We start from the raw sequence: 24,344 nt of genomic DNA, 5'->3' as shown, positions 1-24,344 counted from the left end.
CGAAAAAAATGGGAGATTCTTAAGTACCAACAAAGAATGAAAATCACAAGTGGGTAGTCTGGCAAAGAAAAGTTGATGAGAGATTCTACTGTTAATGTCGTGCTAATATGACTTGAATAATTTCCGTATGCCAGTTCAATGCTTTACATGCACATCCTGTTTATCCTGCAGTAATCTGTTAATTTGTCTTATGGTAATTTAACTCTTAGTCTTAATAAGGTACCTAGAAGGATGGAGGGAAGCCATTTTTGGCTCCCCTACACCACTATTCTATCCGGTCTCTTCACTTCTGAGCACATGTCGGGTGTACAAATATATATATACACACACACATTTGTGTGTATATATGTATACATGTATGTGTGTATATATATATATGTGTATATATATATTTTATGGTGGCCCAGTCCTAACTTCTCAACTCCCACAGAACGTTCACTCGCCAGGTAAACAGAAGCCTAATTATCCCCAATTTGCAGGTGAGCACACGGAGACACGAGGACAAGAACCCGATCCAGGACCGGTTACATCGCAGTTGGAAAGGCTAGAACACAGACGCCCCCTCACTATATGCGCCGCGACCATCTGGATGCAGAGGCGAACTAAGGACTGGGTGGGAATGGAAGCGAGGCCCTTTGAGGAAGAGGAGGGGGTGCAGGCCAAGCCGGGCAACTTAGGAAGCACAAAGTAGAGGCGCATGCCATCTTGCTAACTCTGGACTCTTCCGGTCTCGCCCCAGTTGTTTCTGTGGTTTTCGCTAAACGCCCCAGCCGACCGCACCAGCCACTCTCCCCGTGCCCCAGTACCAGCTGGTCCGGTTCTCTCGGTATCCCGCTCTCTCCTGGAAAAATGGAGGCGCGAATCCTGCCCAATCGACCGCTCCGAGCGCACATTCACTGCGCACGCTGAAAGGGCGCCAAGCCGACCGCTGCGCTATCGATCGGTCGCACTCTCGCTTGCTTTTCTCGCCATCTTACTTACTGGCACGTTCAAAAGGTTAGTTCACCCCCTCGGACTTTATCTCCAATGCGACAAGCTTGACGTCAAGGGGCTGCTGCCTCACCGATAAATGGCCGACCCCGGAGAGTACCCTGGGGCTGGCACTGCCACGGGTCTGGCTGGCCGTTGGCTCCGCCACTTCCGGGGTCTCAAGGAGCAAGTGCGCCTGCGCGCGGTGTGCGCCTTAAACGCGACTCAAGGCGTCGGGTTTGTTGTCAACCAATCACAAGGCAGCCTCGCTCGAGTGCAGGCCAATCGGCTTTCTGGCTAGAGGGTTTAACTCCTATTTAAAAAGAAGAACCTTTGAATTCTAACGGCTGAGCTCTTGGAAGACTCGGGTCTTTGGGTCGCAGGTGGGAGCCGACGGGTGGGTAGACCGTGGGGGATATCTCAGTGGCGACGAGGGCGGCGGGGACAAGGGGCGGCCGGCCGGAGTGGCGGAGCGTCAAGTCCCCTCTCGGTTCCTCCGTCCCTGGGTGTCCTTGGCGCTACCCTGTGCCCGCCCAGTGCCTTTGCATCCGCTCTTGGGCACCGAGGCGCCCTGTAAGACACTGCTTGTTACTTATTACAGCTAGAGGTAGAAGGGGTTTGTTGAGTGGTGTTGACACGCGCGGGAGGGGTGGGTGAGCGTCAGATTGGATTTTGTTCTCGGAGATCACCTGGGTAAGAAAAGCACAGAAGGTCGCTGCTGTGTTGGAGTTCACGTTCTAGTGGGTAGGGAGTCAGACGGTAAGCGTACAGAGAACTTGCAACTGGGGTGGGTGTTATAAGGGAAAAGCAGGAGTGCGGTTTAACGGGGGCCGCTTTAGACAGAATAGCCTAGGAAGGCCCTTGTCCTGGCTGGATGAGTGGGTGAATTGATGAATGAGAACCTCCTTGCAGAGGCCTTCCCGGTCCGTACTTCTCAGACCGTAGACCTTGAAGTAGTTATATCGGGATAACTTGGAGAGCCTTGTTAAAAATATAGCTCCACCGAGAGCCCGGAAAATCAGAATCTCTGAGGGATAGGACCCAGGTGTCTAGTTATTAGCAAACTCTCCAGATGATTCTTTGATTTCATTGAGAACTAGGGATGCAGACCGGTGCATGCAAATCGTCTGGGGATGTTAAAATGCAGAATCTGTTTTCCTAGACCTGGGGTTGGGCCTCAGAGTCTCCATTTCTAAGATCCCTCCGGCTGAGGTAGACGTAGCCACTGTCGTTAACTCGTAATGTCTCTTCCTCTTCCTTAACCTTCCTTGTCCCTTGAATTAAACGTTTTTCAGCAACCTACTCAATTCGTCCTTCCCTTCATCTCTGCAGACATGCACAGGTCTGAAGGAGGAAGGAACAAACCCGTATAAACCTCCTGTGCTATTAGCCTAACAGCTTTTCTATTCACAGTGGTAGGATTTCTGGTGTGAACTGAATAGATCCTGTGAAAGTCATCTGGTTGCAGATTAGAGTCACCTGAAGGGCAGTCTTATTGGCGTTGTCTCCAGAATTCTGGATTAGAATCTTATTCCATTCTGCTTGTTACTCAATTTCCCTAGAAAGAAAAGTAGAATAAATTGGAGCAAATGCCTGTAGCTTCTGTCAGAAGAATGTTAAATAAATGTTGTTAGGCCTCTGTGATCTCATTAGACTGCTACTTGTAATTGTAAGGGAAGTAAAGCATTAGAGCATGTGTGAAATTAAATGATTACACAAGTGGGCATTTCCTTGCTGCTGTTTATTAACTTTTTAACTTACCCACTGTTTTTTCATAAGGGCTCCCGCCTGTAGTCTGGGCCTAGCTTCATCATGGAGTTATTTGCTTAATTGTAAAATGGCAATTTTAATTTTTTTTTGAGACAGGGTCTCACTCCGTTGCCCAGGCTGGAGTGTGGGGACATTTGATAAGAAACTTCAGTGAAGGCTGCGCATGGTGGCTCATGCCTGTAATCCCAGCATTTTGGGAGTCCGAGACGGGTGGATCACCTGAGGTGGGGAGTTCCAGACCAGCCCAACCAACATGGAGAAACCCCGTCTCTACTAAAAATACAAAATTAGCTGGGCGTGGTGGCATATGCCCGTAATCCCAGCTACTCCGGAGGCTGAGGCAGGAGAATTGCTTGAACCCGGGAGGTGGAGGTTGTGGGTGAGCCGAGATTGTGCCACTGCACTCCAGCCTGGGCAACAAGAGCAAAACTCCATCTCAAAAAAAAGAGAAACCTCTGTGAAATGAAAGACTGAACTACACACCTGGGGGAAAAGCCTAATAAAGGGAGCAAGAAGTGCAAATGCCTATGGCAGGGGACTTGTTTGAGGAAAGAAAGAAGCCTTGTGTGGCTGGTGCACAATCGAGAAGAAGAGATGAAGTCAGAGAGGCAGTTAGGGTCCATGTTCTGTGAGACTTCAATAGGCCTGTCTATGCAGGTTAGGAGTTTGCATTGTTTTGATTGAGTTGGGGAGCCATGGGGGTCTTCTGAACCAAGGACCAACACATCTGACTTGTTAATGAGATTGTTGGCCTCAGTGTTGAGAATGGACCATAACGGGGTAAGGTTGGAAGTCGGGAGGCCATTGGGAGGCCGTTGCAAAAAATTCAAAGGAGAATTACGGTTTGACCAGGTGGTAGTAGTAGAGGTTCTGAGCAGTGATCTTGAAGGCAGAGCCTACAGAATATGCTCGTGGATTAGATGAGGGGTTTGAGAGAGAGAGAAACCTCTTAAAGGGTTATTATGCCAAGGCTTTTGGCCTGAGCAACTGGCAGGATGGATTTGCCATCAACTGGGATGAGGATATCTAGAGACTAGATTTGGGGAGGTGAGAGTGTGGAGGGATTAGGACTTCTGTTTGGGACATGTTAAAATGGAGATGCCTCTCAGATAATCAGGTGCAGATGTTGCGTAGAAAGTAGAAAATGTAGATCAGGAGTTCAGAGGAGAGGTCTGGGCTGAAGAATGAATATTTGGGAGTCCTCAGCCTGTAGATGGTATTGAAAGCAAAGAGACTGGATGTACTTGGCTAGGGAGTAATTGGAGATGGAGAAGTCGTTCTAGGCGTGAGCTCAGGGCACACCCATGAACAGGGAGGTGAGAAGTGGAGAAGGGAAGCGGTTCGGTTTTGGATATGTTAGGATTGAGGTGCCTGGCAGACATTTCTGGGAGATCCTGGACAAATCCTTGGATATCCAAGTCTGACAGTCCAAGGTGAGATTGGGGCAGAAGATGCACTTTGAGAGGTCCTCATGAAGGCATTTAGAGCTGAGGCACTCGGTGATATGGATTCCTGTGAAGGTGTAGATGGAGAAGTGGAGGGTCCAGGGACTCATTCTTTAGTCACCCCAGACCCTTGATCGGGCAACAATGAGAGTGACCCAGCAAGGAGGGAAAGATAGGATGACTAGGTGGTAGATAAACCTGGAAGTGAAGTGAAGAAAAAGGTGTAAGATGTGATCAACCTTGTCGGATTCTGCTGAGGATGCAAGTACGAGGAAGGTGGAATTGACCCTTGGGTTTGGCAACAGTAGGTGTCAGCCATGAGCCTGATGATGTGGTGGAGGCAAAAAAGCTGGGTGGGGATGGGCTCAGGGGAGGGGAGAGGAGGAGTAGAAGTGGCAAGTGTGGATGGTTCTTCTGGAGCTTTGCTGTTGGAGAGGAGGGGGTCATGGTTAGCAAAGATAATACAATAAAGAGGACTATTTTATTCTATTTTTTTTTTTTTTTGAGAAAAAGTCTCACTCTTGTCCCCCAGGCTGGAGTGCAATGGCATGATCTCAGCTCACTGCAACCTCCGCCTCCTGGGTTCAAGCGATTCTCCTGCCTCAGCCTCCCAAATAGCTGGGATTACAGGCGCCCGCCACCACACCCAGCTAATTTTTGTATTTTTAGCAGAGACGGGGTTTCACCATGTTGGCCAGGCTGGTCTCGAACTCCTGACCTCAGGTGATCCGCCCGCCTCGGCTTCCAAAAGTGCTGGGATTACAGGCGTGAGTCACCATGCCCGGCCTAAAGAGGACTTTTTTAAGGTAGCAGGTATGCCAGCAGGCTGCACAGGGATGGAAGTGATCCGTTAGAAGAGAGATGATGGAGCCGCAAGACCATCAGGAGTGAAGACTCCGTGTGAGAGAGGATGGGATGCAGTGCCCAAGGGGAGGTTGGCCTTGCGGGGAAAGCACATGTCTGGCCCTCCCTCATTAGCTTCATTTGGACAAAAAGTGTAAAATCCTGTGTGTTGTGGAGGCCTTTTGATCAGGGAACTGTAACGCTGCCTATCAAGCAGCAGCACTTTAAGCAGGTGGCTTTGTTCAAATTAAAGGTTCTTCTTTTTCTTTTCAGGCATCATGGACCGATCTAAAGAAAACTGCATTTCAGGGCCTGTTAAGGTAAATTGAATAATCTGTAATCTCATTCACATTTATAAACCCACATGGAGGTTGGTCTTGTTGGGAATTCTTTCCACCTTTACTTTGGATTATAAATTTAGATCCCTTACTGTGCCCCTGGATATAAATTAGTCACTTTTCTTGTGTTCGGTAACATTTTGCTGATTCTTAGAGTAGCTTTTTGGTTCTGCTTTGTCTTATAATTGGCTGCTTAAGTTTCTATATCCCTCTGTTGTATGCAAGATAATAGTAATAATGCATCCAGCAGGAGTCCAAAACTTTTAAAATTGGCCATAAATATAAAATAATTAGAAAAGGCTACCTTGAATTACTGTTTTTGATTCTCAGTTCCTATGATAACGGCTATTTAAAAAATTGCTCTACATTTAAAATGTTTCTTTATATTTGTCTTGGAATGCCTACTATGTTGTGGACAGTGTACTAATTTCAGGAGTAACTGACTTTGAATTTGGAAGTCTTAACACCCTGTCTTTGTAGAGCACTCATACCATTGAGCTGGGGATGGACTTTTAGGCTTTCATTTCTAGCACTTGCCCCTCACTTACAATGAGCTGTTGAAGCTGGAGGAAATCTCATCCCTCCTACCCCTTTTAGTTTGATTAGCTCAGGGTGTTAGAGTTAACTTAACTATTTAAGCTTGTAATACAGTACTTACAGGCGTATAAATAATACATTTCAAGGCTCACGCCTGTAATCCCAGCACTTTGGGATACCAAGGCAAGTGGATCACAAGGTCAGGAGTTCAAGACCAGCCTGGCCAAGATGGTGAAACCCCGTCTCTACTGAAAATACCAAAAATTAGCCAGGCGTGGTGGTATCGCCTGTAGTCCCAGCTACTTGGGAGGCTGAGGCAGAGAATTGCTTGAACCTTGGAGGCAGAGGTTGCAGTGAGCTGAGATCATGCCACTGCTCTCCAGCCTGCGTGACAGAGCAAGATTCCATCTCAAAAATAATAACACATTTTAGTAATAACTTTTTGAAGTGCCTACATTTGTTTCCTTTTTGTCACAGTTTTTTGCTCAAGTCCATTTTGTCAATACTTGGAAAATGAAACATTGGTTAATTAATAGTATAGTAATAAGCTTATTGTGGAAAATCCTGGCCATATGAAAACTTAGACTCTTCCAAAACTTCATGAAGATAACCAATGTTGAATGTTTTGACAGATTTTTTTTTTTTTGGTCTTTTTCTTAAATGTATATTATCAAAGAAATTTAAATGGAACTGAGATTTTGTCATAAAGTTTTTGTATCATAGCTTTTTGCCAAATAACAAGTTAGTGTCTATTTCCAAATTATTGAGAAATTCTAGGAAGTGTTTGTCTCCTTCAGTAATGGATATTTGTTAATAAAGCATGATTTTTAGGGGTGAGGAGTTGGAGGGGGTAGAAAGGATCATTCGGGTATTCTTAGCCACATACTAACTATCCTCTGGAAGTACTGATTAAAATACCTTTTCCCCTTCCATCTCTTATCCGTGACATTCATTATTTTGCTATACTAGAGAACAAACTTTGTGAAATTCTCAAAATATTCATCTTTTGCGTTCACGAATACCAGAAAGTTTATTTTCTCTTCCATTCTAGCCTGCAGCTCCAGTTGGAGGTCCAAAACGTGTTCTCGTGACTCAGCAATTTCCTTGTCAGAATCCATTACCTGCAAATAGTGGCCAGGCTCAGCGGGTCCTGTGTCCTTCAAATTCTTCCCAGCGTGTTCCTTTGCAAGCACAAAAGCTTGTTTCCAGTCACAAACTGGTTCAGAATCAGAAGCAGAAGCAATTGCAGGCAACCAGTGTACCTCATCCTGTCTCCAGGCCACCGAGTCATACCCCAAAGAGCAAGCAGCCCCTGCCGTCGGCACCTGGTAAACTAGCTTTTGAGACTCATTGGATGGTCATTCTTTGTCGTTGTTGCTAAAAAAGCAAGTGTATATTACTTGCAGTTACTGTTTGGAGGCTTAGCTTTTATATCTGTTGAGGATGGGGAGAAAATATGGTGTCTGGGTTGAAGTAACAGTGTCTGCGCATGGGCCAGATCTGTGCTAAAAATACAGACCTGATTCTCACTCTCTTGGAAGAGTGGGGCACCCAGGGAGGACACAGCACCAATTGGTGTCCTTTTGATTGCTTGTTAGTGGGTCTGGATGTAGGGTGCTTGTAGTAAGTGACTTGAGGGACTGAGATCTAAAGTTTGGGGGAAATCCAGAGAAGTGGATGAACTGAGGCAGGCTGCGGTGAGGTCACCATGGGCATTGCTGGCCATGGTAAGGAATGGGGCCTCATCTCTAGGGCATTTGGAAGCTACTGAAGGTTTTTTGAACTTAGAAGGGAACTTTGCTTTTTAGAAAGTTTACTGTGGAAGGCCAGGCGTGGTGGCTCACACCTGTAATCCCAGCACTTTGGGAGACTGAGGCAGGTGGATCACCTGAGGTCAGGAGTTAGAGACCAATCTGACCAACATGGAGAAACCCCGTCTGTACTAAAAAAAATTAGCTAGGTGTGGTGGCGCACGCCTGTAATCCCAGCTACTTGGGAGGCTGAGGCAGGAGAATCTCTTGAACCTGGGAGGCGGAGGTTGTGGTGAGCCGAAATCGCGCCATTGCACTCCAGCCTGGACAACGAGAGCAAAACTCCATCTCAAAAGAAAAAAAAAAAAGTTGACTGTGGAAGTACTGAATAAATTGGAGTAGAACACTGGATTTAGGAGTACCAGACAGGAAGGAGGTTGAGGTCAGAGATGGCAATAACCTGCTGTGTGTGGAGCAGAGTAGATGCTGTTATTTACCAACTGTCGAGTGCTCATTCCCTGCAGGCTCTGAGATAAGTGCGTGCTTCATCCGCGTCATCTCATTCAATCCTTGTAACCACTTCATGAAGGTAGCCAGTAATTAACTCAGTTTTACAGAGGAGGAAGCTAAGACTCAGAAGCAGTTAACTTATCCAAAGACAAGCCAGGATGGAGAGGTGCACACAAATTTGAGAGCTCATTTACGATGCAGACTCATTAGAACTGGGCAATAAATTGTACCTGAAAGATGAGTAAAGAGGAGTTAGGGATGGTGATTAAATTGATATTAACTGAGTTAGTGAACTGGGGGTTGCGGGGTGCACATGTGACAGGGGCACCTGGAGGAAGAGTTTGGACCTGCATCCAAATATCTGAGCAGACCATCATGTGCTGTTCGAGTTTGCGATGTTGGAGACAGACCGGTGGAAATGTTCCATATGTTCTTGTGGCTAATGAAATAGTTACCCCAGTCCTCTGCTGCACAACTGTTCCTTGTGCATTTTGCCAAATTGGTGGCTTTTATTTTTATATTTCCCCTTGGCAACTAATATAATGGAGGGTGGCTGGCTTATGTTTTGCTACATGTTGGTGATAATTTGTACATAGGGTATAGACTGTTGGTTGGCCCACCTAGTAGGGAGAAAAGGTGACGAGGTGGCAGCTTGTCATGTATGGGAAGATTGGTAATTCTGCCACAAAAGTTCTTCATTTGGAAACTGAGGCTTCAAAAGAACCTTCATAGTCTGCCTTTAATTTATCAGAGAGGGACCCGTCTATATATACGTCTGCTCGTCTTTAGAAATTCTGTAAAGACTTCACATGATGGAAGTCAGGGTGTAGTAGTCCTTTTTTTCTATAAGGAAAACTTAAAAAAAAAAAAACCCGGTTTATCATTCTTGACATACCATTAATATTTTGGTGACCAATTCTTTGATTCACCTCTATTCACAGCTTAGCTTATCCTATATCGTTATTCTAAAAACAGGTTTTTAACTTATTCCATATAGAAAATAATCCTGAGGAGGAACTGGCATCAAAACAGAAAAATGAAGAATCAAAAAAGTAAGCTTTTTTATTTACAAAGTTCTGTACTATTCTACTACATTATATCATTTTGTTGCAAATTTAGTTGTGGGAACTCTTGGGGGAAAAAATGAGGCCTTTATTTTCATTTAGAGGATATAAATGTTTCCAGATTTCCAATCTTAAAAAAAAAAAGGAATTTTGTATATTGAGGTATTTTGCTAGGGACTCAAGTGCTTTAAAAAATGGCTTTCAAGGCCTGGTGCAGTGGCTCATGCGTGTAATCCCAGCACTTTGGGAGGCCGAGGTGGGCGGATCATGAGGTCAGGAGATCGAGACCATCCTGGCTAACACGGTGAAACCCCGTCTCTACTAAAAATACAAAAAATTAGCTGGGCCTGGTGGCGGGCGCCTGTAGTCCCAGCTACTCGGGAGGCTGAGGCAGGAGAATGGCGTGAACCCCGGAGGCGGAGCTTGCAGTGAGCTGAGATTGCACCACTGCACTCCAGCCTGGGCAACAGAGGGAGACTCCATCTCAAAATAAAACAAACAACAACAACAAAAAATGCATTTCAAATTTAGAAAAAGTTTGTATGAATCTGTTACAGAAATGTGTGGAAGTTCCTCTCTGTCCTTAGAAGTAACCACTACATATGGTTTATGTGTCTGTGCTTTTTTTATTGTATAAAAGTGCAAGTTTTAAAAAAATAGAATATGTTGCAGAACTGTATACTCATATACGACTGAGGGTTTTGACAGTGTGATAGTTTTAGTTCTTTGTTATAAAGGTTGGCTCTAATGTCTTCCCCAGGGCTTTTCTAAAATCCTACTGTTAGTCTCTGAACTGTCTGGATTCTAGAATATACTAGGAGGAGCGAGGAATGAACCCACAGACTTTTGCTTCTAGCGGCCTAACAGAGGCTAAGAGTCTAAATCCACTGGTACTCATGCCCCAGCTAGCCTGTGGGCTCCATCCTGCTTCCATTAGTAACAGTGGCTCAGTGGCTCAGGGCTCTGTGTCCACCACCAGAGTGCTTCTCCACCCAGAGAGAATTAGCACCTCTGGGACTGGAGGGAGCGGCTGTGGTTAGTTTGAAACAGGCCCCCAGATGGTCCGGAAGCATTCCTCCCTCTCTGGTCACTTATCCTTTTTATGGTCTTCAGCGTTGTCATGGGCCTGTTCCTCTGAGCATAGTACAGGCTTGGGACATTTCCCATAGAGTGCTTCAGATCTAAAACCCGAGACTGTTCCTTGTCACTGACTCTTCACACCTAACGGCAGCTAGGGACGTCAGGGTTTCATGTTGCAGCAGCTCTTTGATAGTGGTTGTTGCCTTGGTTCTTGCTGAGGATACATATTGAGTACAAGTTGGAATATAAAATTATTTATAGAATGTGTCTACTAATTGAGAATTTGTTAGAAAAGCTTTGTTTTCCTCACATTCTAAAATGTTCAAATTCCTTCCTAGGAGGCAGTGGGCTTTGGAAGACTTTGAAATTGGTCGCCCTCTGGGTAAAGGAAAGTTTGGTAATGTTTATTTGGCAAGAGAAAAACAAAGCAAGTTTATTCTGGCTCTTAAAGTGTTATTTAAAGCTCAGCTGGAGAAAGCCGGAGTGGAGCATCAGCTCAGAAGAGAAGTGGAAATACAGTCCCACCTTCGGTGAGTTTTCAGGTTCATGTTCAAAACAATATTCACCCATGCTGCACCCCTCCCCCTCCTGTAATGTCAGCCTCCCACTGCCCAGGTCCGTGCACTCCCTCTTATGAGGCACTGTCCTCAAATGCGTGGCCCCCGTTCCTCACCTCCCGCTCCCTTATGAAAAAGATTAGATAAGCTTCTGTACCACACTGGGTTATAATCATTCTCCTGTGATTCTCCTATGCTCTTCATGTTAAAATAAAATTGTATTCCTTTTCTTTTCTTTTTTTTTTTAAAGTATAAATTTACTTTTTAGAGGGCCTGCTTTTCATAGTACCACAAAAAATGATTAAACTTGTCATCTTTCAAAGAGCACTTAAGTGCTCTGATCCTGAAAAATCACTTGAGGATTTAATGTTTTGTTAATGGAATAGTTTATATGGGCAAGTCTTTTTGGTGGATAATGAAGGGGAATGGCACCCCTTATTCTGAAGTATGCAGGGGTTGCGAGCAGCCACCTGCAGGTTGACTAGGGCTGATGGGTTTTTGTTTTTCCTTTTTTTCTTTTTCCTTTCAGTGTTTTTCAGATTTGAATCAGATGCTAATACTTCAAGTCTGGCCACATCAGGCCTGGTGTGTCTCTACCTGGCAATACCTGGCTGGGGCTGGGAGGGGCAGGCATCTTACACGGGCTGTGCTTCCCATTGCCTGCTTCCCACTGGCCACAGTCTGCACCTGCCCAATCTGCTCAGCACCCATCTACTGCCGTTACTGATCACTGCTTTTATCTGTCACAGTGTCTGGGTATCAAACTACTGTGGCAATGCCTTTTTTTTCTTTTTTTTTTTTTTGAGATGAGTCTCGCTCTGTCACCCAGGCTGGAGTGTAGTGGCGTGATCTCAGCTCACTGCAACCTCCGCCTCCCAGGTTAAAGCGATTCTCCTGCCTCAGCCTCCTGAGTAGCTAGGATTACAGGCGTGCACCAACAAGCCCAGCTAATTTTTGCATTTTTAGTAGAGACGGGGTTTCACCATATTGGCCAGGCTGGTCTCAAAGTCCTGACCTCGTGATCCTCCCACTTCGGCCTCCCAAAGTGCTGGGATTACAGGCGTGAGCCACTGTGCCTGGCCATGTGCTTTTTTTAGTATGTAGATAATTAATATTCAGCTGAATTTTCCTCCTAAGAATAAAGGTGCCTAAAGGAGGGAAATAGTCTTAACTAAACCAGAGGTCCATTAATACTTTGAAATGCTTGTAAAATGAAATGTGGGTCTGTGTATTTTTCTTGGAGTGGGTTTACAGTTTCAGATTCTCAAGTGGAGTTTGGAGTGTGGTTTCATGGTAAACACCACTGGTTTTACATGAAGAGTTTGTTTGACATTTAGTACATAGTCTTCTGTCAGCTCCAAACCAGGTGTTAGAATGTTTATCCTTTGTTGCAGGCATCCTAATATTCTCAGACTGTATGGTTATTTCCATGATGCTACCAGAGTCTACCTAATTCTGGAATATGCACCACTTGGAACAGTCTATAGAGAACTTCAGAAACTTTCAAAGTTTGATGAGCAGAGAACTGCTACGGTAAGTGTTCATTTGTTGTCCAGGCTAGTTGTGTTTCCTGTGTACCTGTCCTCCAGAGCAGTGCACCTTTCATTCTAGTGGAGTGGGTGTTGTCTTGACGGAAGGATAGCTTAATATCAAATATTTGAAGTGGAAAAATCAAAAGAGCTTATTTGTACCATATGTACCGATAAAGTCTAGAACCAGGCAGAATGTTGTGTCTGCTTTTGTGCCTAGTTTGCACAGCTGTTTTCTATGGAAATGTATATAATGTATATAGATAGTCACCCTCATTTTCTTTAATAGATTTTTAATTTTAGAATAGTTTTTACTTTTCTTTCTTTCTTTTTTTTTTTTTAAAGGGACAGGGTCTTGTTATGTTGCCCAGGCTGGACTAGAACTCCTGGACTCAAGTGATCCTCCACCTCAGCCTCCCGAGTAGCTGGGACTACAGGTGCACACCACTGTGCCTGGCTAGGATAGTTTTAGATTTACAGAAATTGTGAAGGCAGTACAGAGACTTCCCATATACCCCACACTGAATTTCCTGCTAATTTTCCCACTAACATCTTGCATTAATATGGTACATTTGTCACAATTGATGAACCAATATTGATATATAACTGTTAAGTCCACATTTTATTCAGATTTTCTTAGTTTTTATCATGATTAAATTGGGCTTATGGGTTTTTGAGGGGAGAGCAGAGGTAAAATGCATTCTTATCACATACCAGGGATGTAAACTCTTATGACTTTTAACTGTGGATGTCAGCTTGATCTTCTGCCTGAGAGAGTGTTTGTCTGGTTTCTCCACTGTAAAGTTACTATTTTCCCTCCTTTCCATACTGTATTTCTTCAAAGGAAGTTACTATGAATAGCCCACACTTAAGGAGTAGAGAGTGGATGGAGTATTTCCATAAATTATCTGGAATTCTGTGCCAGAATAAGGCTGTTCTCCCTTATTTATTTCATCATTTATTTATTTAAAGATGTAGACTCCTGGTATTTATTTTATCCCTTGAGCTATAATCCAGTACTTTATTTTGTGGTTCAGATGGCTACAACTTTGGCCACTGGGAGCTTTTTTTCTTTTTTTTTTTTTTCTTTTTGAGATGGAGTCTCGCTCTGGTGCCCAGGTTGGAGTGCAGTGGCGCGATCTCTGCTCACTGCAACCTCCGCCTCCTGGGTTCAAGGGATTCTCCTGCCTCAGCCTCCCAAGTAGCTGGGAGTACCGGCACCTACCACCACGCCCGGCTAATTTTTGTATTTTTAGTAGAGATGGGGTTTCACCAAATTGGCTAGGCTGGTCTTGAACTCCTGACCTTGTGATCTGCCTGCCTCAGCCTCCCAAAGTGCTGGGATTACAGGTATGAGCCACCACACCCGGCCTGCTCTTTTTCTTTTACCAGGTTCCTGGGAAAATCACTGCCGTTTTGTCTTGCGTGTGTGTGTGTGTGTGTGTGTGTGTGTGTGTGTGTGTGTGTGTTTTTGTACTTCCTTACTTTTTTTTTTTTTTCTTTTTTTGAGATGGAATCTCACTCTGTCGCCCAGGCTGGAGTGCAGTAGCGCAGTCCTGGCTCACTGCAGCCTCCACCTCCTGGGTTCAAGCGATTCTCCTGCCTCAGCCTCCTGAGTAGCTAGGATTAACAGGCATGCACCACCACACCCAGCTAATTTTTGTATTTTTTAGTAGAGATAGGGTTTCGCCATGTTGCCCAGGCTGGTCTCTAACCCCTGACCTCAGGTGATCTGCCTGCCTCAGCCTCCCAAAGTGCTAGGATTACAGGAGTGAGCCACCACACCTGGCCTTGTACTTCTTTACTTTCTGATACAAGATGCTGAAGCCTCATCTTGTATATTTCCTGCTCCTGTCCTAGAATCGAACCATTTCTCCAAGGAGCCCTGGTTCCTCTTCTTGGAGAATGTTATTATAAACCAAGATCTGGGCACTTGTACTCATTGCTACTGTGGCGTCACTACTTGTAGGCTTTCAGCTGACAGAGCAAGGAAATATATGTGGATAGTAATCTGTGTATAGATTTATCCATCTGTCTCTTCATTAAGCATACCATGAATTCATACCGATGTCTTCAACTTGAATCCGTTACCACGTTTCATTCTAACTTCCTCCTGTTTACCTGTAAACTCCCACTCCAAAAGTGAGAAACCTGGATTTCACTGCCCACCATCCTTTTACTTAATTATTCAATTCCAATATACATGTATAATGGTATCGGAATTGTTAACCAGCTGCATGGGAACCAACTTTATCAATTAGAGTGCTTATGTGCACTTCCTTTGGCCTTTGTCTTAAAGACTCCACTAGTTTCCAAAGCTGCTTGGATCAACACTTTACCCTCACACCCTTTAGTAAGATGGTTTCCTACATTTGTAATGCAGTGAGATTCTTTTGTCACAATCTGCATGCCCACGATGGAATCATTTACATTTTCATATCCTGAGATTGATTTTTGTGTGTTTGCTGTAAAGTTCTATGAATTTTGACAAATACACAATGCCATGTATCCACCATTACGATATACAGAATAGTTTCACTGCTCTTGAAAAATAATCCTGTGTCTCAGCTACTCATCCCTCCCAACTCTTCCATCTCTGGCAACCACTGATCTGTTTACAGTCTCTATTGCCTTCCAGAATATCATATAATTGGAATCATAACAGTATGTAGCCTTTTTAGATGGGCTTCTTCCACTTAGCAGTATGCATTGAAGATTCATCTGTATATTTTTGGAGGCATGAGAGCTTGTTCATTTCTTTTTATCACGAAATCATCTTCCATTATTTCAATATATGGAAGTACCTCAGTTTATTCATCTACTGAAGGGTATCTTGGCTGATTCTGGTTTTTGGCAGTTATGTTTTGGCTATAAACATTTGCATGCAGGTTTTTGTGAAACATAAGTCTTCAAATTAGTTGGGCACATATCCAGGAGTGCTATTGTCAGCTTATACAGTAAGACTTTATTTTGCTTTGTGAGGAAACTGTCTTCCAAAGTGATTTTTACATTCTATTTTACATTGCATTACAAATGTAGGAAACCACCTTACTAAAGGGTGTAAGGGTAAAGTGTTGATCCAAGCAGCTTTGGAAATGAGTGGATTCTATAAGACAAAGGCCAAAGGAAGTTCACATAAGCACTCTAATTGATACAGTTGGTTCCCACAGGGCAGCTGGTTAACAATTCTGATACCATTATACAATGGCAATACGGTATCAGAACCAATGAATTGAGATCCTATTGCTTCTCATAGTTGCCAACATTTGATGTCAGTGCTTTGGATTTTTGTTTGTTTTGAGACAAGGTTTCACTGTCACTCAGACTGGAGTGCAGTGGCGTGATCAGCCACCTCAACCTCCCTGGCTCAAGCAGTCCTCCCAGCTCAGCCTCCCAAGCAGCTAGGACTACAGGCATGTGCTTCCATGCCTGGCTGATTTTTGTATTTTTTTGTAGAGACAAGGTTTTGCCTTGTTGCTCAGGTTGGACTTGAAATCCTGGTCTCAAGTAATTCATGCCTCCCAAAATATTGGGATTACAGGAGTGAGCCACTATACCTGGCCTAGTGTTTTGCATTTTAGTCATTCTAATGGGCATGTGGTGGTATCTCATTGTTCTGATTTAGTTTCCTAACAACATTCAATGTTGAACATCTTTTTTTTTTTTTTTTGAGATGGAGTCTCGCTTGTCACCAGGCTGGAGTGCAGTGGCACAATTTTGGCTCACTGCAACCTCCGCCTCTTGGGTTCAAGTGATTCTCCCACCTCAACCTCCTGAATAACTGGGACTACAGTCATGCACCACCATGCCCAGCTAATTTTTGTACTTTTAGGGTTTCACCATGTTGGTCAGGATGGTCTCGATCTCTTGATCTTGTGATCCGCTTGCCTCAGCCTCCCAAAGTGCTGGGATTATAGGCGTGAGCCACCGCGTCCAGCCTTGAACATCTTTTTATGTGTTTATTTGCCATCTGTGTATCGTCTTTGAGGCACCTGTTGGAATCTTTTGCTTTTTTGAGTTTTAAGAGTTATTTGTATATTTTGGATGCAGGTCGTCTGTCATACATGTTTTGCAAGTATTTTCTCCCAATGCATGCCTTGTATTTTCCTTCTCTTATCTGTGTCTTTCACAAAGCTGTTTTTATTTGACTTTTTTGAGAAAGGGTCTTACTGTGTCACCCAGGCTGGGGTGCAGTGGTGCAATCTCTCTCACTGCAGCCTCTACCTCTTGAGCTCAAGTGATCCTCCCTAGTAGTTGAGACTACAGGTGGGTGCCACCACGCTGAGCTAATTTTTGTATTTTTTGTATAGACATAGTCTCACCATCTTGCCCAGGTTGTTGGGTTTTTTTTTTTTTTTTTTTTTTGAGACAGTCTTTCTCTGTCACCCAGACTGGAGGGCGGTGGCGTGATCTTGGTTCTTAGCTCACTGCAACCTCTACCTCCTGGGTTCAAGCAGTTCTGCCTCAGCCTCCCAAGTAGCTGGGATTACAGGCGTGCGCCACCACGCCCAGCTAATTTTTGTGTTTTTAGTAGAGACGGGGTTTCACCGTGTTGGCCAGTTTAGTCTCGAACTCCTGACCTCAGGTGATTTGCCCACCTCAGCCTCCCAGAGTGCTGGGATTGCAGGCGTGAGCCACTGTACCCGGCCTCCCAGGCTGTATTTTTAATAAAAGTCCAAATGTGTCAGTTTTTTCTTTCATGATTGTGCTTTTTGTGCCTCTCCTTTTTTAAGTGATTAAAATTACTTGTTTTAAGAAGTTGAGTCTTAATTTGGGCCGTTTCTTATTGGATTGACAGCTTGATAAAGCATGTTGGATGGTGGTTACTTTGATTTTTTTTCCGTTTCTTGGTGGAGATCTCTGGGTAGCGTGGACATTAGTTTTCTTTGTTTTTGGCATTGATGTACATGGCATTTAAAATCAAGTAATTTTACTTTCAGTATCTGATGAAATCACACTACTATGGACATATGGCCCTTTGGTCTTGTCTCTGCAACAATGACATGCTGTTTTACACTTAAAGACTTAATCTTAAATGTTTGTGCTTCTCCTAAGTAGAAACAGATCTCTAATTTACTTTTTAAATATTAGCTAAACAAATCAGCTTCTTATTTAATTGGCAATTAATATTTCTTTATGAGTTCAGCTTTTGGGCCAGCTTTCTCTTACAGCTCAATAAGGAAATCTGTGCTCATTCATGGTAGTGACTGCCTCAGGTGCTCACATTTTACCCTTGGGTTTTTTCCTTGTCATCTTGCTTACGGTGGGTTGGAGTTTGTTGTTTTGGGTCAGTTAATCTTTTTCTTCAGTTTCTGATATTGATATCCTACTTTAAAAGATTCACCTTATATCAACAGTATAAAATTACACATGATACTACTTCTCTGTTTTCTCTCCTCACACCCAAGGCTTCAATCTAGATGGAGTTTTGGTGTGAGCAGATAGCTATTTGAAAGAAAATGAAAGATTATTTCTGTCTAGATTCCTTTGCAGTTAGAATGAATACGCATGTACCTGTTTTCCTTTTCAGATGAATTCAAATAAAACTAATTGTAGTGACACGTCAGTGACCTATCCATACCTGCAGTCTAACAACATGTGAGGTGTGGAGGGAGTAGCAGTGCCAGAGAGCCATGGCGAAACTAATAGCTTCTTGTCTGGAAATGACTGGAGGAGTGAAGTCCATTGCCTCTTGAACTTTAATGTGTGCAATTAAAGCATCAGCAACTCAAAGTCGGTGTAGTCAGAAGAGCAGCTTTCTTGTATTTGACTTCAGTTTATCGTGGTCTGAATATTGATCTCTGGCTTTGGACTGAAAGAATGAAAAGTGTTTTTTCTGCCAGTGACACTTGGTGTTTACTTATCTGTTTAGTAAACCTTTTTGATGTAAAATAATGTTCAATCCTGTCTAGCAATTGCTTTAGAAAGGAAACTCAAACTTTAGGCAGAGCTAAATATATTTTTTCAATATTCAAACAGTTACCTGTATGATAAAATAAATTCTGGGCCAGGCATGGTAGCTCACACTGGTAATCTCAGCACTTGGAGAGGCCAAGATGGGAGGATTACCTGAAGTCAGGAATTAGCGACCGGCCTGGGCAACATGGGGAGACTCTGTCTCTACCAAAAAAAAAAAAAAAAGAAACATTAAAAATTAGCTGGGCATGGTGGCACACACCTGTAGTCCCAACTACTCGGTAGGAGGATTGCTTAAGCCCAGGAGTTCAAGGCTGCAGTGAGGTCTGATCATGCCGTAGCAATCCAGGGTGGGTGACAGAGTGAGACCCTGTCTCTTAAAAATAAATAAGTAAATAACATACATACATACATACATACATACTAGATTTGTTGGCTAAATCTTAGAGATAGGGACTGGAAAACTTTTCTTTTTTCTTGCTTTTTTTTTTGAGATGGAATTTCATTCTTGTTGCCCAGGCTGGAGTGCAATGACGTGATCTCAGCTCACTGCAACCTCTACCTCCCGGGTTCAACCAATTCTCCTGCCTCAGCCTCCCGAGTAGCTGGGATTATAGGCATGCACCACCACGCTCGGCTAATTTTTGTATTTTTGGTAGAGAAAGGGTTTCACCATGTTGGTCAGGCTGGTCTCGAACTCCTGACTTCAGGTGATCCACCTGCCTTGGCTTCCCAGAGTGCTGGGATTACAGGTGCCCAGCCAGGCAAACTTTTCTTACAAGATAGTAACTTGGCAGGGTGCGGTGGCTCATGTCTGTAATCCTAGCACTTTGTAAGGCTGAGATGGGAGGATCACTTGAGGTCAGGAGTTTGAGACTAGCCTGGTCAACATAGCGAGACCCCCATCTCTATTAAAAAAAAAAAAAAGATAGTAACTTAAGGAAATAAAATTAACAAAAGGACTGATTTCTTATGTACTTCTATGCTGACTTAGTGTAACCCAAAATTTAACATGCTATTTAATATGTCAGTGCAACTGCTTTTTAGTTTCTGTTTATTGTTCAGGATAATTTCTTTCTCCTGATATTCTTGAAGTAAATTTTTAGCTTTAAACAAATTCTTCTGTCACAGAATGATCTTGGTTTTAAAAAAAGGAATTGACTATACTTGAAAAGTTAATTTTATTTTTCTAAAAAAGAAAAAGGCAGTATTTACACACCTGAATCCTTAATTTGTACCAGGTCTTCGGCACTGCCTTACTTCCTTGCCGCAGGGCCGTTTGTTGCCGTATGGGGGTGTAACTGTTAGGTTGGTGCAGAAGTAACTGTTTTGCATTGAAATGGCACCAACCTAAGAGCTAGCTCTAACTAGCTGAATGTCTTTTCCGTCTTTCAACATCACACCAGCTGTATTAGCAAAGCGATAACTAAACATTGGGTAATTTCACTTCATGCTAACCACTATAAATTGGTTCAGTTGATTCTGTGTGTGTGTGTGTGTGTGTGTGTGTGTGTAGACTCATGTATAATTTCTACGATGCTTGCTTCAAAACCTGCAAAATGTGTTTTTTGTTTTGTCTTTTCCTTTTTGAGACAGGGTCTCACTCTGTCACCCAGGCTGAAGTGTGATCATGGCTCACTGCAGCTTTGACCTCCTGGACTCAAGCGATCCTCCCGCCTCAGCTTCCCAAGTAGCTGGGACTACAGGCATGCACCATCATGCTTGGCTAATTTTTAAATTTTTTTTGCAGAGATGGAGTCTTGCTATGTTTCCCAGGCTGGCTTTGAATTCCTGGGCTTGAGTGATCCTCCCACCTCAGTCCCCCAAAGTGCTGGGATTACAGGTGGGAGCCACTGTGTCTGGCCAAAACCTGCAAACCATGTTAAATCTATGTTGTGTTCCTTTCAGAAGAGATGTCTAATATTAACTTGTGTTATACAAAATCTAAAACACAGGCTTTCAATATTTTTTTAACAGTATATAACAGAATTGGCAAATGCCTTGTCTTACTGTCATTCGAAGAGAGTTATTCATAGAGACATTAAGCCAGAGAACTTACTTCTTGGATCAGCTGGAGAGCTTAAAATTGCAGATTTTGGGTGGTCAGTACATGCTCCATCTTCCAGGTATGTAACTTTAGAGGTGGAAGTTGTTTGGTTTACCAGAGCCCTGGGAGCTAATCATGAGCCAAATATAAAATATTTTAGTGTAGATTTTGTGCTATAAGAGAGGTATGTAGCTAACCCAGAAGTACCTTGGAGTAATTTAGGCTTGATAATAAACTAGGGTTTGCAAGAAAATTTTATTCTGTGGTGATTTGGGGCCATTAACAGTGTTCTAGGCCTAGGGTTAAAGATGCTTAATGTCCTTAGAGGCTAAAGAGGGGATGAATGAGTCAACAGATAGGACAAGTATATGACAGAGGTGAAGTGCCCATGTGTTGAGGGGGAGGAACTCTTCACCTCTGCTGCTTCCTGGATGAGGAGATGGGGAGATGTTCCAGAGGACAGCACCGACAAAGGTCTAGCACTCAGACTGCAGGTCATATCAGGGAACTTGAAACACCAAATTAGTTTGGTGGAGCTTTGAGGGCAGTGGTGAGAGATTCTCTTTGGTCTGCCTCTGTCAATAGTAGGGATAGTCCTTCCTTGTCCCCTCTCACAGCTGAAGCAGAGATGTCAATCTCAAAACAATTCAAATCTTAAAGAGCTTTCCACATGAACTGCAATATCTTTACTGTTTTAAATTTGAGTTTAAATAAGCTTTGAAACTTCACGTGAAGTGGGGCATTTTAAAGCATACATCTACCGATCAAGGTTTGTCAACTTTGGAGGACTCAAATTATAGCCAGATGACTTGAAAATCAAGCTAGTTAAAAAAAAATATATAGCCTAAAACAGATTATATGTGAGGGAGAAATCCTTTGCTTTTGTTACAGAGCACTTCTAACTGTTCCCAGCAACGCATTGAATCTGCTATTGCAGTCTTTTTTTTTAAAAAACTGGTTGTCATTAGTGGGAGCTGTTATCTGCTAAGACAAACCAGAATAAAGAATTATAGGCTTCATGGAATTGCAGAGTTAAACTATTTTAACCGGTTGAATTGTGATAGAAAAGATGGCTTCTTGCTTTTTGAAAAGATTGCTTACATAACCGATAGTCACTTCACTCTGAATCCCAGATGTTAATCATCATCATTTCCTGGTTATTGCCTCAGTTTGAGAACCCGCGATTCAGTCTGTTGGTGGTGATGGAGGGGTTAGATGACCAGAGTGGTAGCTTCTTAATCCTACATCACAATTCAGTAGTGACTGTGGGCTCAGTGGGTGCCAGGCCTGGCTGAACACAGCACCAGGGCTGTGACAGCGTAAGCATCTATGGTGAAGAGCAGCTGGTGACAAAGCAATACGAAACCACACGTACTGTTCTGCCTTGGTGTCTGCTGTCCCCAGCTTTTTTCCGACCTTCATTACGGAAACCTAAACCGATAGAAATGTGGAATTGGTAGCTGATGGCCTACCTGTCTATCCGGTGCCTGCGCTCAGCACTTTTTCCCATTTAGTCAGATCGGCTGCATCTACTCTTTTGGTGAACACTTGAAAATACGTTGCAAACATCATGATGCTTCAACCTGAAGCACTATAATAGCATGCATTTCCTAAATAAGGATATTCTCCTATATACTTAGAACCATGATCACTCCTAAGAAAATTAACAGCATCGTCAGTATCTAATATTTAGTCCATGTTCAAATTTCTCCTATTGTCTATGACATCTTATAGCTGGTTTGTAAAATCAGAACTCAACCAAGGCCCATGCTTTGTATTGGATTGTCTCTGTGGTCTTAAGCCAGACCAGTCTCCCACTTTAAAGAGGACTTTTCTGATTGTGTTGCCACTTAACTTGGACCTTTATTCCCCATATTTGCTGAAAACTGGAATGGAGGTCTCAGGGCCTGAAGAGATTCAAGTTAAAATTTTTTTTTTTTTTTTTTTTTTTTTGAGACGGAGTCTCGCTGTGTCACCCAGGCTGGAGTGCAGTGGCGCGATCTTGGCTCACTGCTGCAAGCTCCGCCTCCCGGGTTCACACCATTCTCCTACCTCAGCCTCCTAAGTAGCTGGGACTACAGGCGCATGCCGTCACGTCCAGCTAATTTTTTGTATTTTTAGTAGATACGGGGTTTCACCATGTTAGCCAGGATGGTCTCTATCTCCTGACCTCGTGATCCCCCCACCTCCGCCTCCCAAAGTGCTGGGATTACAGGCATGAGCCACCGCGCCCGGCCAAGTTAAATATTTTTGGCAAGAGTACTTCATAGGCCACCCTCAAAATTTCAGCATGTATCTACATCTCCACCCCAGTGCTGTTACAACGGGACAGTTTCTAGTGTCTTGTCATTGCGACCAGGCTCTTAAGATTCTTAGCATATCTGTAATATCCACATGCAGATGTAGAACTCCAAATCGTATTTGCAGAGAACTCTGCATGGCAACTTTTATATGGTAGTGATACATTCAATTTCTTGCATTCTAGATCATTCAGGGGAGGTTCTGGAGTTGGACAGATTTCGGGTTAAGCTTGGTGGCTAGCTCTGTGACCTTACACACCTCCCTTCATCTGTTTCCTATGGGAATTTATAATAGTAGCTACTTCATAGGGCATAGGATTTGGCCCAGGGGAAGTCTTCAGTGTTAGTGGAATCTTCAATGATTTTAGCAGCTGTTGTGATCATAAAACCAGAAGCACATCAACCTGAGCCTCCCTCTTTTTAGGAGGACCACTCTCTGTGGCACCCTGGACTACCTGCCCCCTGAAATGATTGAAGGTCGGATGCATGATGAGAAGGTGGATCTCTGGAGCCTTGGAGTTCTTTGCTATGAGTTTTTAGTTGGGAAGCCTCCTTTTGAGGCAAACACATACCAAGAGACCTATAAAAGAATATCCCGGGTAAGATGCAACTGAAAAGGACCCAGCGCATCTGCTGGAATTCTTTCCTTATCAGCCTGAACTTCAGGCCAAGATCTGAATATCTGTACTGTTTGATCTCTCTAACCTGTGTTTTGTGATGTTTTATCATTTGTTGTACTCCAGGTTGAATTCACATTCCCTGATTTTGTAACAGAGGGAGCCAGGGACCTCATTTCAAGACTGTTGAAGCATAATCCCAGCCAGAGGCCAATGCTCAGAGAAGTACTTGAACACCCCTGGATCACAGCAAATTCATCAAAACCATCAAATTGCCAAAACAAAGAGTCAACTAGCAAACAGTCTTAGGAATCATGCAGGGGGAGAAATCCTTGAGCCAGGGCTGCTGTATAACTTGTCAGGAACATGCTACTGAAGTTTATTTTACCATTGTCTGCTGCCCTCAATCTAGAACGCTACAAGAAATATTTGTTTTACTGAGCAGGTGTGCCTTAACCTCCCTATTCAGAAAGCTCCACATCAATAAACATGACACTCTGCAGTGAAAGTAGCCACGAGAATTGTGCTACTTACACTGATTCATAATCGGGAGGCAAGGTTCGACTGCAGCCGCCCCGTCAGCCTGTGCCAGGCATGGTGTCCCCACAGGAGGCAAATCCAGAGTCTGGCTGTGGGGAAAGTGACCACTTTGCCTGACGCGATCAGTTAAGGAGCTGTGCAATAACCTTCCAAGTCCCTGAGTGAGTGTGTAACTTATTGGGTTGGCCACGCCTGGTAAAGCTGTTGGAATGAGTATGTGATTCTTTTTAAGTATGAAAATAAAGATATTTGTACAGACGTGTATTTTTTCTCTGGTGGCATTCCCTTAGGAATGCTGTGTCTGTCCAGCACCCTGGTAGGCCTGATTGGGTTTCTAGTCCTCCTTAACCACTTATCTCCCATATGAGTGTGTGTAAAATAGGAACATGTGCTCTACCTCCATTTAGAGACTTGCTTGGGATACAGAAGAGGCCGTGTGTCTCAGAGCTGTTAAGGGCTTATTTTTTTAAAACATTGGAGTCATGGCATGTGTGTAAACTTTAAATATGCAAATAAATAAGTATCTATGTC

At 43.6% G+C, this 24,344-nt stretch overlaps 2 protein-coding genes across 7 annotated transcripts in view; one reads left to right on the top strand and one right to left on the bottom strand.

Moving 5' to 3' along the window:
* The window catches only part of CSTF1 (cleavage stimulation factor subunit 1), a 12,317-nt gene extending 11,156 nt beyond the window's left edge, over positions 1-1,161 (bottom strand). For 2 of the 3 annotated variants that reach the window (XM_077952011.1, XM_015148737.3), the window contains exon 1: positions 807-863. The gene's annotated coding sequence lies outside the window, so the exon portion shown is untranslated. Of the gene's footprint in view, positions 1-806; positions 864-981 lie in introns of those variants that run through there. The other variant, XM_015148738.3, reaches the window with a different exon arrangement.
* AURKA (aurora kinase A) lies at positions 1,138-24,344 on the top strand. 4 transcript variants are annotated; one of them, XM_015148739.3, is made up of 9 exons: positions 1,138-1,352; positions 5,301-5,347; positions 6,954-7,230; positions 9,161-9,215; positions 10,646-10,837; positions 12,259-12,397; positions 20,287-20,435; positions 23,081-23,255; positions 23,400-24,344. In XM_015148739.3, the coding sequence occupies exons 2-9, from the start codon at positions 5,306-5,308 to the stop codon at positions 23,580-23,582; spliced, it is 1,212 nt and encodes a 403-aa protein (XP_015004225.2). In that variant the 5' UTR covers positions 1,138-1,352; positions 5,301-5,305; the 3' UTR covers positions 23,583-24,344. The 4 variants fall into 4 exon arrangements, with proteins under 4 accessions (XP_015004225.2, XP_015004226.2, XP_015004227.2 ...); XM_015148740.3 differs by having other exon boundaries at positions 1,192-1,366; XM_015148741.3 differs by having other exon boundaries at positions 1,305-1,542.

The sequence above is a fragment of the Macaca mulatta genome, chromosome 10 (assembly GCF_049350105.2).
Source record: "Macaca mulatta isolate MMU2019108-1 chromosome 10, T2T-MMU8v2.0, whole genome shotgun sequence".
Lineage (NCBI taxonomy): Eukaryota > Metazoa > Chordata > Mammalia > Primates > Cercopithecidae > Macaca > Macaca mulatta.
This window is presented reverse-complemented; position numbering and strand designations above follow the sequence as displayed.

Bases quoted from the DNA above. Each gene is read 5' to 3' on its own strand.
- AURKA (XM_015148739.3), top strand. From the start codon at position 5,306: ATGGACCGATCTAAAGAAAACTGCATTTCAGGGCCTGTTAAG. The intron at 5,348-6,953 runs GTAAATTGAATA...CTTCCATTCTAG, and splicing joins GCATTTCAGGGCCTGTTAAG to CCTGCAGCTCCAGTTGGAGG. The intron at 9,216-10,645 runs GTAAGCTTTTTT...ATTCCTTCCTAG, and splicing joins AAAAATGAAGAATCAAAAAA to GAGGCAGTGGGCTTTGGAAG.